The sequence below is a fragment of the Podarcis liolepis genome (genome assembly GCF_965112155.1).
Source record: "Podarcis liolepis genome assembly, chromosome: 10".
In the NCBI taxonomy this organism is placed as follows: Eukaryota; Metazoa; Chordata; class Lepidosauria; order Squamata; family Lacertidae; genus Podarcis; species Podarcis liolepis.
The window spans coordinates 36,444,509-36,457,794 of NC_139562.1; the positions used below are offsets into that span (position 1 = coordinate 36,444,509).

Below are 13,286 nucleotides of genomic sequence, written 5' to 3' on the forward strand. Positions count from 1 at the left end.
CAGTCGTGTTGTTATCAACACACTTCATGTTTGTGAGTGAAAGAAACCCACCCTGGATCTTGAATCTCCACAGAGCAGATGCGGACTGAGACTAGTAGTCACAGCTGTCAGCTTCTCAAAATTAGCTGGTGAAACGCAGCCTTTGTGGTTTGCAACACTCCTGCAATGTGGACCAATGGTTTTATCACCATTGTGGTCTGGTGCTGAAACTGAGGCTGAAAATAGCATAGGCTGTAATGTAGTGATGTTATTGCCTCGTTGTGTCTGGAGGCAAGGCGTCCTCATAATCCACCTGGTATTATCAGATGCAGGCCTGGAACAGACAAGTCACAGCAATTCTGTCAACTTCTTAGGGTTATATTGGTGAAATGCAATGTCACAATCAACATCACAGTATGGATACTTGTTCAAAAGACTGGGAGTAGCAGTAAATGTACTTCTTTCCATTATTATGTTTTTAGATGTGTTGGAAGCCACCTGGAGTGGCTGGGGCAATCCAGCCAGATGGGTGGAGTAAGAATAATAATAATAATAATATTTCAGAAGAAAGCTTGTACAGTGGTACGTTGGTTGTCAAACAGCTTGGCTCCCGAACAAATCAGCTCCCGAACACCGCAGTGTTCCAGTTTGCGAACGTTTTTTGGAAGCTGAACATCCGACACGGCTTCCAATTGAGTGCAGGAAGCTCCTGCAGCCAATCGGAAGCCACACCTTACTGGGACCTTATCCTGTCCCTGCCTGAAGGTGTGATCTGATTGTTGGGTCTTTCAAAACCCTAGGCACTATGCTTTGCAGGCATAAATGCTTTTTTGGCTTCTACCAGCTTTCTACTTAATCTACACCTGGTGTCATAAACGATGTCAGGTTTAGGGCTGTGGGGCATGGCGTGGCCAAAATGGGGAGGCCTGGCGGACCTAATTAGGCATGCAGTTTGGCCATTCTCCACCCTTCTAGCTTTGCTTTCAAGCTCTTTACAAAAGAAGTTATTATGAAGCTCCTGCTGCAAATATCTTCTAACCTTTCACCATCTCCAGTAACTCTGTAGAGGCTTTAGAAAGGGAAAGTGCCTTTTTGAGTATGGTGTGGTTTTTGTAAGCATTTATATCTTTCTTTTTTAAATATTGTCTTTTTTCATTGGGAATACATTTTTAATCAGTCAAAACTGACTCATCTAACCACTTAGTCAACTGAACACAGTGGTCCTAATGAGGGGATGAACCAGAATCTGTCCAGCTTACATACCATGTGCATCACCATACCAGCAATCTCTAACTTGCCAGTTTCTGGTTCTCAAAAATAGGTCAAAAAAATTATTAACATCTCTCCCTCACCATTTACTTCACCCTTCTATTTGAAATTGTTGTATTTAATAAATGACAGATCTGTGACTCACAGTACGTTGAACGCTATTAAAGGCAATTTCTTTTCATAATGGATGTCAGTGTTTGCTTCCGTGCTTAATGTACCAAATGTCAAAAATGTCAAATGTTGCCTGTGTGTGAGTCATAGCAGGTACAGTATTACTTGCTCTACCTGATCATGCTTACTTGCTTAGTTTGAACTAGGGTATCTAGGAACTGTATCAAGGCTTGGAACAAAACTACTGTCTTTCCATTATACGTAGATCACTAAATATGTCCACCTTCCTGCATATGTTTTGCCCTCTTCTAAAAGAACCCCCCAAAACCACTTCTTTCAAGCCCAATTATTGGTGGTGTGTGGTGCCTGTGACAGTTGTTCTGGTTTGCAAAGGTTGCAACCCCTTAAACCCACAGTGCTTCCCATGCATTTTGAACACTGCAGAAATGATCAAAAATGTTTTCATGCTATAGAATTCCTAATTTTGTATTATCAAATAGCAAATCCACACAATACATTTAAAGTGCATTTAGAGCATGTGATTTCCCCCCAAAGAATCATGGGAACTGTAGTTTCCCCCCTCAGAGCTGCAGTTTTCCCAGGCTTCTTTGAGGAGAAGTCATGTGCTTTAAATGTGTGTTGGATGTATTGGTGTGGATCGAGTCACACTGTTTTCTTCAACACCGTTTGGTGCCAAGCCACCTCATTTAAACCTGAGATTTGCCTTTCATGCCAAGCCCCGTTTAAGGACTCAGTGTTTGTTGGCCACCTATCATTCTTAAAAACTCTCAAGTTGTATCCTGAAATATGATTTAAAACAAATATGTAGTAATTACTGGGAAACAAAAGGATCTGGTGAGTTAAATAATGGCTCCCAAGACTCCTCATGGAAATCCATTTATTGTTTCCAAAAAAACTTAATTGGGAGCAGAGTCCCCTGAGGTTTTTAGCCAAAAGTAGTTACCATGTTCTCATTTGACCAGGCTTGGGTGAATATTGTGAACAGGGTAGGTAGATGTCAGCACAAACAGCTTTGATTCCAAACCAAATACATTGTACTTCTTAACATCTGAATGACCCAGAGCTTGATAGCCTGCCAAGAAGGAAGTACATAATGTTCACCACAGCTGTTCAGAAATGGGGTGACCAACTGACAGTACAGGATTTTCATAAACTGGTGGAGAAAGGAACAAAATTAGACATCACATCAAATTCTGATTTAGCCATTGACTTCCTAAGCAGTTTAGGACTCAGTGAATCCCTAAGCTTCAGATCAGTGTGTATGATATGGTAGTTTTGATAAAGAAAATCGTACACAAAAAGTGTATACATGTTAAAATAATTATCCATTTTTAAAAAGTTCATTAAACATGCTTTAAGTACCACCTGTATTACTTCAATATATGTACATGAACAAGCTGATCAGTGCTGTTTTTATATAGCAGGTAACAAAATAGGATATCTATTGGATAAGTCTTATGACCATGGGAAAATAAACTTTTGATTCCAAACACATTGTGTTGGAATAAATTTTATAATTGTATATTGCATATTTGGGATCGGAGCACAGGATTTGCCAGCCAAAACTGGAGACAAAGTAAGAACGTATTCTCAAAATGCTGTTATCTTTTGAACACAGATGACTAATGCCAGAGAATGAACGCCGATGTCTTCAAATTCCACTAAAAATAGCAAGAGGTTCGACGCATCAAATAAATAAATAAATTGCATGGTTAATTTAAGACGGGAATGTGGAATCTTTTTTCAGCCTGACGGCTGCATTACTTTCTGGGCAACCATCTGGGACCACATGCCAATAGTGGGCAGGCAGAGAGTAAAAAGTGAATGGAGCAAAAAGAAATGCCAAATTTCTCTTTGTACAGCAGGCTACTTCCTATATATAGTTATGAGTTTCGGGGTGCCAGGTTCCCTTAAATTCCTGGACCCAGTAAGTGCTAGAATTTAATCAAGCCAGACATCGAATCCCTGGATTCAGCAAGGTGGTTAATGGCATAAAGCTGTAGTCAGAGCACAATGGTTTATTTCTGTTTGAATCCACGGCTGTGGCTTTGGGAGAAGCAAGACCTCTTTGGGCTGTTGATACTGTGAACCCCTTCATCGTAGGCTCAGGGTGTATATATGTGTAAATAAGCCATCTATCCTAAAGACACCACAGTCTTTCATTTCCAAAAGGAAACACGAAACCCAGGGTAAGTGCCTGGAATCCCTAGAATCTTACACCGCTCAGAAATTGGGGTGGTGCAACAATATGCTTTCACACACCTCTCTCGACCTTCCACACAGTCAAGCAAAAGACATTATCAGAACTTAAGGACACATTCCAAGCAGGCAAAAACACTTGATGCAAATTGGGCCAGGGAGAGCTGTGGCCTTGAGGTCCAGACATAGAGGCCTGCAGCGCCACATTTGGTCCCTGGGCACCCGCTTCCCCATCCCTGGTTTAAGAAACAGTAAAGTGTTTAATTTTATAAAATAAGGAAGCATGCATGTAATGTGTTGCTGCCCTTCTTTTAAGAAAACAAAACCAAATAAACTTGTGCCACCAAATTTAATCTGTTAGGGCTAAGTTGGTTTTCAGTTGACTATTGAGCAGCAGCAGTTTGGAGGCAAAAAATGTGAAATGTCTCTGAATTTGTTCATTAGAAACATATCTAACTTGCCTAGTCTCTTATAGCAGTCTCTTGTGCCTCTTATGGGTAAGGTGAAAGCTAGTTTCTTCCCTTCCCTTTGCTAAGCTGAACCAGCAGCAACAAAAAACCACATACGTAGATATGGTTTGGAGTTACCAATGCCAAAAGAATGGAAGACCTCCTATCCCAGTTTGTGAGAAGGAACAGTGAGAGAGACGTTTTGTTGTGAATCGTAGCATGGTCCTTCCGCTTCTCCTCTTCTAGGTTCCTTTAATCTGCTTGGGAGTAGGAGCAGGGTTGATGTGGGGCCTGTGGCTGTAAGGTGCTGCTTCCATTGCTGCTAGCTTCAAGGCAGAGATGAGAAGGGATCCAGATGTTGGGACTCCAAGAAGCATCTGGAGAGCCACAGGATCCCCACTCTGCTTAGGACAGTGAAGTCAATGAGCACCAACCAGTGCACTTATTCTGAACACACAAGGCAGCACAGGGGCAATGTGTGTGTGTAAAAGAACGGGAAAAAATGACTTATAGCCAATGTTTCCAATGAACTGAGTGCTTACACATCATCACACTTGTTTATGACAGAAGCGTTTCCCCAAAATATGCAAATCAGGCTGTGATTCTAGATTGACAGATGTATCTGCATAGCCCTAAAGACACAAACTTTTTTTTTAAAGAAAACTCTCCAACTCAAAAGTCAAGTTTTTTGGGTTTTTTAAAGGTTGAAACAAAAATTACATGCTCAACCTCTTCCAATTTTAGTGGCTGCACTTCTTCTTCTTCTTCTTAAACTGATAATTCTTTGTCTAGATTAGGGGTAGTTAACCACTAGGTGCTGTTGTACTATAATTCCCATCATCCCTCACTATTGGCTATGCAGGCTGATGAGTGTCCAATAACAGCTACAGGGCTAAAGGTTCCCCATCTAGATCCTTGTTATTTACTCCTTTTCACATATCCAAGAACCAGGTTACATTAGCAAAACTTCTTGCACTAACAAATGGTACTGGCACTCTCTACGCATGCATTTGTGTCGGCACCATCAATCATCAGGCTTTAACATTTGCCAGCTCCATTGAGGCCCCCCACCAAGAGACAGGACCTTTACACTTTCCTTAGGTTCAGCCAGAATAGACACAAAACATCTTGCTCTCTTGTATATTCAGCACCCTGTGGAAAGTGAGTGGTCCCCCTCCCCCAGTCCTTTTGAACCATGTAGTGGATACAGGGATATAGTTCAGATAGCAGCTGGATTGGAGGAAGCACATTAGTCCCTTGATGTGGCAGGTCACCATGTTAACATGTAATTTGTTCCTGAGGACTCTGGGATGATCTCACATAGCAAGTCCCTCATTACTTGATTCAAGGGACAGAAGGTTCTGCTTGACAAAGTTGCCCAAAACAAAGGATTGTTTAAACCAAGTGAGCACAGATTTGGCCAAATCACATAAACTGCTGCCAGCCATGTTCATTATCTCTGTGGATCACCTACATTTATCCCCACAAATATATACCCAAGGAAGACCAAGACTGCTTGTGAAGTCAGTAAATGTGTGGTCTTACTCTAACTCTTGCAGATTAACCAAAGCTTTGGAGGGCAGTGGTAAAAAAATAAAAATAAAGTTTGTCTTACTATCTGTTGCAGGGCTGAGAAATCTTCAGGCGATCAGAGTTTTTGTTGCTTCTTCTCATCATGACATATTTAAACTTCAGCTAGAAAGGGGGGAAAGCAGAATACAGATACAAGGAGCCCCCAACTTCAGTCCTAAAGCAATGTTGGGTACCACTGAACTTCTGAGTAAACTTGCATAGGATTTTACGGTACAATGTCGTATGCAGCTAATATGCATAGTATAAAATAAGCAGATAGAAACATTTCCCCCTTTGTTCATAAAACCAACGTTCAAAGTGCAGGCTAACGTGTAGACTGACAAGACAGGCAAAAGCAATTCGTTCTTCACACAACACATAATGAATTCATGGAATTCAGCTGTAAGCTCCAGTGCTGACCACTACCTCAGACAGCTCTAATAGACAAGAGCATTGGTTTACAAATTACTATCAAGCATAATAGATGGGTGGAGCCTTCTGGTTCACCATCAAAACACCACTGAATACCAGATGCTAGGTCACCACTGTGAGGAAAATCTATTTCCTTACTTGTGGACTTCTCAAAGGCAGCTGACAGGCTATTGGAGGGAAATAATATGCTGAAGTACATGGATCTTTGTTCTGATCCAGCAAGACCTGTCTTAACCCTTCTATTTAACCTCATAGGTGCCAAATTATGAATGCTACATGTAGTTGTATATGTAGTATATATGTAGTAGTATTTGACTTGCGGGAATTCAGTAACACATTCGGTGCTTTTAAACTTTAATGTTGTTGTGGGAATACACTAGACAAAAACTGTGGAGCACAGAACGTACACTAGAATGAACACCACCAATCACATGTTAGGTACCTAATTTTTGAATAAATGTGTACAAAATGTGATATAATGAGATTTCTCTTTGTCACATATTTCTCAATGGAGATAAAGGAAGGCAAGGAATGTTTTTTTAAGCACTGTACAAGATACTTTCCGAATAACCCAAACACATTAAGGACATGCAGCCTCTGCAATTGTTTACTTTATTTAATACAATCTGAAATCTGACAGCTACAGCCTTGAAAACACAATCTTTAGATCACACAAACTTTCTTGCATTTCGAGGAAATAAGAATTAAAAAATTCTACATTGTAGAATGAAGTTATGATTGCTGCTATCCATGATCAGGCATGGAAACCACAACTGCAAGGCCGCAGTCTAGGCTTATATAAAGTCTCATTCAAGGGAGACCTATTATAGGCAGTAAGTGGATCTAAAACAAAAAAGGAGTTCTCTTTCACACTAACAAAAACCTTGGTATACTACCCTAATATAAAAATGATCCACTGGGTCCTTGTAAAAGAGAGTGAAGGGTTTGCTTTTTCAATTCAGCTTTATTTGAAATAAGGTTCCCTTTTAATTAGATTATTCAATGTAGTACAGTCCCCATACGTTGAAGGGAGATCATTGTAGCTATGTACAAGTAAGCAGAGTCCATTAATTCTGGTTCAATGTGATTAGCTGTCTTACAACCTGATCCTAATCACGTCTGCTTAGAACTCTATTCCATGAACAGTCCAAATGAGACTTGGCTGCAACCCAAGAACACTTATTTCCGAGCAAAAATGAGTAGGGCTGATCAGAAGGTTTTTCATAAGTTATTCAGAAAGCATTGCTAGATCAACATTTGGGGGGTAAATATGAACAAAACTCTGGTGTTATGTTGTAAAATATCTACTATGTTCTACAATGTCCCAATTTTCAGCCATAAACTAAAATGAACAAGTTATTAACTGAATGAACAGGCTGCAATTAATGCTGTAAGAAGACAGCATCTTAGGCAGCCTCAAGCTCATCTTAAAATCAGACAGTTAACCCATTCCTTATAGAACTGCCACCCCACCAAGAACTTCTATGCCAGTTGTTTATTTTCCTCTGGAAATTTATGTCCCAGGGTCTAGGTTCTCCTACAGAAATTTTCAAAAGTTTGGAGTGCCATAAATGCAGTTAGGAAGTCATTTGCTGCATGGGATCCAGATGTTTGCTCTCCCCTTAGCCCTTTTGGCGAGAAGACACTTGCACCTTCTCAGCTCTCGAACTACAGTATTTTGTCAGTGGGAAATGTGAATCTTCCACAAGGTACTGTATCGATCGAGATTGCTATTTGCAATGCGGTTGCACAAGTCTCAGGGACATGCGTTAGGTAACGCCTATGACATCACTGGTGATGAATCACACAAATCCCACCCTTCGTACAGAAGTGATTTTTCAAAGACAGCCACACCACTAAGAGAACGCTTGAATTAGTTTGTTGTTGTTGATAGTACAGGAAGAATGCTCCCATTGGTTCTCAAAAGAGAAAACCAGTCAAATGTGGCAGAGCCAAACAAAATATAGGTTGGTAGACCTGACTTTTAGATGCAGGACTGCCCCAATATAAAGGAGTAGGATTTTAAGAGCCAAAGGAAGGCATGGATGTGGAAGAATGACAAACCGTTCCTCTGCTTGCATCTCAACCTCACTGCAACACAGGCACTTTTCTCAATGAGGTTTAAGAGACTGGCCAATCAGGAGAAACAGGAGATTACTCTGCTGCAAAGTTTTGACTGTGGAGTCCTGAGTTCAAGCTACATCAACCCATGCCACTTCCACACATAAAGATTACCTTGGCTATTTTCAGAATGACCTTACACAATACATTTTTCTGCAGCTGACTGCACAGGACTTTTGATTTCATAAAACTGTATTCATATCTTAAAAAAAAAAAAGCGAGGCAGAGTAGATGATATATTTATATCCGATATTGATATTCTTTCAAGAATTCCTTCAGTCTTGTTGGCAAAGGAAGTTCCTGGATCTGATTAGTGTATCTGTTTATAGCTACCCTACAGCAGTGCTGTAGAGATGAAGTTGAATGACAGAGAGGTTTATTCAAATACAGGTGGACTGTTCCATTGGAAGGCATTTCAGACGCAGTTCTTCTGTCCTTGCACATAAGAACATAATATTCAATCAGGTGGACCACACTGTCAAACTGCCGGAGCCTTGACCGAACACAGATAATGGAATCCAGTCGGAATTTGCCATCTTGAAATTCTATGCGTAGATTGGTAGGTCCGACTGACGTTTTTACTGAAATAGTAAGCAGGTACTCAGAGTGCGAGCTGTCTCTGACCAAGAAAGTCCCTTCAGATGTATCTTGTAATCTCTCCTTGGCTTCAACAACACTCAAGTTACCCCAGTACCATCCTGATAAGAGGAGGAAAACAAAGTTACTCAAGTAGATTGCACTAGAAGGAGCCCCACCCCTTTCCAGTCACTGCTGAACCAAACACTTACTGGGTGGCCTTGAACAACTCACTGTCTCTCACTCTTAGTGAAAGGGGTCTGTCTCAAGGACAAGGACAATTTTCCTCTGCAGTCCTGCATGTCTCTACTTGAGAATAAGTCCCATTCAACACTGAGGGGCTTACTTGAGTCAGCAGAGTGCACAGAATTGGTCTGCTCAAGTGCTATAACAAGTGACAGAAGTACTTAAGCTCATGCTATCCTGCAATGTGTCTTATTTGATTAACAGTAACTTTAACCCCAATGTACCCCAACAAAGTTCTGGTGCCTGAAACTATATGCAGAGAGCACAACAGCAAAGCACAATATAATCTTTACAGATGCAGGCATACTTACAGCCAAAGATTCTTCTTTACTTGGGCAAAACAAATCAGGGATGGGGAAACCATCCCTTTCAGGTAATAACTTCCCACATCTTCAATCTTTTTTTAAAAACTAAAGAGAATATTTTGCTGTCTAGCTTTTGTAGGAAAACTGTTTTCTTTGTTCGCACAAATTCCCATGACAAGGCAGTAAAATTCTAATCACTGCCCTCTTGAAAAGCCTTTCCTGGAAGAAATGTAGGACATAATAAGCTGAAAGACTTTAAGCGAATATTCTGTCCATGTGAGAGATTCTGCTCCATAACTACACTGAACAAATTAAACTGTTTTCTGCTCAAGACACAGTTCTGTTTCCCCAGAAAGTCTCCAGCGACTCTCGATTCACAGAGAAGGCTGCCCAACAAGTTAAAAGACAGCCTTTGAGAAGCACCGTTATCCTTGAAGCAATCCTAATACACGACACCCCGCATAATACACGTCTGTAACCCGAGGTACCACTGTAATCCACACGTATTCACGCCTCCCAATCCGAAACGTGAAAGCCAAGACACAACGAAGTTGTGGCACACCACTATATAAGTTTCTTTAACGCTTAGAAAGGGAGAGTGTGGATTTTTCGTTTTCTTCTCCTTCGCAAAGCCTCGCCCTGAGATCGCTATACAAGATGGGTGGTTTTTTACCTTGCTCCGCTCGTTATTTTAGGTCGCGATTGATCGGAACGAAAACAGCGACGCAGCTTTCGAGGGAGCCTCCTCAATGGCAAAGGGGGGAGGAGGGGGAAGCATTCAGGCTTGCGGGGTATTTTTGACTCGCATCTCGAGCCAAAGCTCTTGCTCTTCCTCCCCCGACGCGCGGCCCCCGAAGTTGCGCGTCCCATTTCTCGATCCTACAGAACGCGCGCAGATGTCGCGCTCGTCCCCTCGGGTACCCGATCCATGTCCGCTTTTCCTCCCAGCCCTTCCCACGCTACAGCCCTGAAGGCACTGGCTGGGAAGGAGGCGAGGAGCCCCTCCGGTTCCCACAACCGCCCAAGTCCCCTCTTTGTATCTGGCCATTGTTCGGGGAGCGCAGCAAAAGCAGAAACCCCCAGCCTTTTCCTCTTTGGTCACGCCGGGGCAACCCCGGAGCGACCTTCACCCCGCCAAGGCCACGATTGCTCCCAATCGGACTTACCTGCGAGCCTCAATTCCCGCATGGCGAACTCCAGGCGCTCCTCCTCGGAAGGCTCCGCCGCCACTGCTGCTGCTCCGGCAGCCTCCCACTGGGGCCCAGTCCTGTCGGTGCCATCCGAGGATTCGTCCGTGCGCAGGGTCATTTGGGGGCTCGGGATTTGGGAGAGGGGGAGGGCGAGCGAGCGAGCGAGCTAGGAGCGCCGTGCCCCGGCCCCGAGGCCCCGGCGGCTGCCCCAGCCCATCCGGATCCCGGCCGCCAGCAACCTGCAACCCTGCGGGAGAGAAAAAGAGCCGGTGGCCGCTTAGGAGCGCTCCTGCGGAATCCCGCTAGGCTGGGGCGCCTTGCAGAGCATCCGCTGCAAGGAGAGCGAGCGCAAGAGGTCCTTCCCGCTTCGCCCCGATTTCCTCGCAGGGGAGGCGGCTCTCCCGCCTTCGGGCAAGCACTAGAGAAGGTGGGGAAGGGCCCCTCGCCGGTTTCCACCTGGGCCAGACCCGGGACAGCGCGATCGGGCTCCCTCTGGCTGGCCTCAAGGTGGAGCGCCTTCTCCTCGCTTTCCAGGCAGCCAGGCGCGCGGGCTGCTGTCGAGGAAACACGCGGTGGGCGGCCCCGGGGGCGAGCCGGGGGGGGGGCCGCGCGCACTCCGGAAAACTCTTACCTCCGCCTGCAAGCGCCGCATGGATTCCCCGCCCGGCCGCCCCGCTGCCCCCTCCTCGCACTGGCCGAGGGCGCTTGCAGGAGCTCGCCTTTGTTTTTGGAACCCGGGAGGCCAACGCAGGCGCTCGCCCGCCAGCGCGCTCAGCCTCGCTTTTGTTGCAAGAGGGAGAAGCGCGGTGCTGGCTGGGCGGAGACGGATCGGGCAGCGGCAGCAGCAGCGGCGGCGGCGGCTCTGTCTCTCTCCAGCCCCCCCCCCGCAAGCCTGGGTCTCTCGCAGCGGGAGCAGGCAGGCGAGCGCAGGTTATCCTTCTCTGCAAAAGGCTGTTACTACCAAGGGCAGGAAATCTGCATGTGACGCCGTGACGCCCAGCAAACAATTCCCGGCGGGCTGAAGGGATTTTCTCGCTGGCGCGCGCGCGCGCGCTACCAACCCCGCCGCCGGGTAGGGGTGAGGGGGGGGGGGGAGGCAGGCATAACGAAGAGGACAGAATGCACGTGGGGAACGCTTCAAACACCCCTCCCCCCTCCCGGACTCGCTGCATATTATTTATTTGCTCTGAAGGAATTGGGGCCGGCAGCTTTCAACGGGGGGGGGGCGGGGGTCCTTGCATGGTTTTTCAGCTCGACGGCAGCTTGCAAACTTCAAAACAAGGAGGCGCGTCGTCGGGAGCGAAGTGGGTGCTCCGCTCCGCCGCCTCCTCCTTGCCCTTCTCCTGCGCCGCCTTCCTTCGCTCCCTCCGTCCCTCCCTTCCTCGAATGGTAAAAATGCAAAGGCCGCTTTCCAAGAACTTTCCAGGAACCGCGTCACGTGACAGCCCGGCTCCTGCGCCTCGGCTTTCAATGGGGCTCGTCTTGCAGCCGCCGCTCCTTTCTCTCGCGCTCTCCTCACAATAGGAGTGGGAGGGAAGTGGTGCGGTTGCAAAAACAAAACATAAGCGCCTGTCGCCCTGAATAACAGCCTCGTCTGCCCGCCCGCCCGCCCCTGAAAATGGGGGGGGGGGTTGCAATCGCTAGGAAGCAGCCATTTCTTCCGACTGACCGGTTGCCAATGGAAAAGAGTCGATGCTGCAGCTTTTGTTGTTGTTGTCAGAGAGATGTCTGTAGCTATTGAAAGAGAACTGACCGGAGAAACGTGCCAGTGGCCCAATGGGTTAGTGCATCTGGCTGTTAACCAGAAGGTTGGTGGTTCGAGACCACCCGGGGACGGCTGTATTGCAGAGGGTTGGACTAGATGACTTTGGGAGTCCCTTTCAACTGACGATTCTGTGAAATGTGTTGTACGAAACTGGTTGGGCTAGCTGGAGATATGTGACCGTTCCTTCATCGCGGGGAGCTATGACGAACCTGCGTGTCGATGGCGCGCGAATCTGTTCTGTGTGTACGTGGCAGACGCGTGTACGTACTCTGGTAAGCCACCATTGGCCGCGCAGCTTCGCGTTGCGTGTACACTGCCTTCGCAGTGCAGTACGTGTGTGCGATTGTGACACGGTGATCGGTTGGGGCTTTTCGTTTGAAAGTGCAGTGGCCCAGAGGTGCCGGTTTAAGAGGCAACGAAATCGCTGTTGTTAATGGTCGAATAGGTAATGTGCATTCCTTCAAAATGTGGTAAGCTAGCCGTTTTAGATCTTCTTTCCCCCAGAAGGAATGGGCATGGTGTGCCAATGAGTTTGTACTGGGGGAAATCTATAATCATTTCTAATGATTTGTTCCTGTACATTCACTTGTAAATAAATCCTGTTGAACACAGTGGGGCTTCATTCCAAATAAACATAGGATTTAGATTGCAAAGTGGCAAAGGAAACAACTGATCCATTCTTCCTAGTGAACAAAATGAAATTGCCCATAAGGGGGGCACTGTGAATAACCAAACATTATTCCACCACCTCACCAAGTTTAGTAAAGCCCACAGAATGAAGGCAATTTGTTTCTGTCTTGTTGGAGAATTTCCCCATGTAATTGGCATTGGGCTTGATACTGCATCATATGCATGAACAGTGAAAACAGGTTCCTACAAACACACCATCACTGTTTCCTTTAAGGATGTGTATTAAGAAAAACCTGCTTGTGGTGGTTTAGAACCTGTAAAAGACTAGGAACCTGTCTTACTAGTTGGTACTGAATGCAGTGAAATATTGTTAATGAGAGTTCTACTCTATAAATTACTATTAGCCACTGAATAATCAATC

General features: G+C 45.3%; 1 protein-coding gene across 3 annotated transcripts; it reads right to left on the reverse strand.

Moving 5' to 3' along the window:
- Nucleotides 1-6,630: 6,630 nt before the first annotated feature.
- SOCS2 (suppressor of cytokine signaling 2) lies at nt 6,631-13,261 on the reverse strand. Of its 3 annotated transcripts, none has more exons than XM_083463046.1 (3): nt 11,432-13,261; nt 10,447-10,717; nt 6,631-8,851 (listed from the first exon to the last, which is right to left on the reverse strand). In XM_083463046.1, exons 2-3 carry the CDS (start codon nt 10,586-10,588, stop codon nt 8,394-8,396), a joined length of 600 nt encoding a protein of 199 aa, XP_083319172.1. In that variant the 5' UTR covers nt 10,589-10,717; nt 11,432-13,261; the 3' UTR covers nt 6,631-8,393. The 3 variants fall into 3 exon arrangements, with proteins under 3 accessions (XP_083319172.1, XP_083319171.1, XP_083319170.1); XM_083463045.1 differs by having other exon boundaries at nt 11,102-13,261; XM_083463044.1 differs by having other exon boundaries at nt 10,447-13,261.
- Nucleotides 13,262-13,286: the final 25 nt, after the last annotated feature.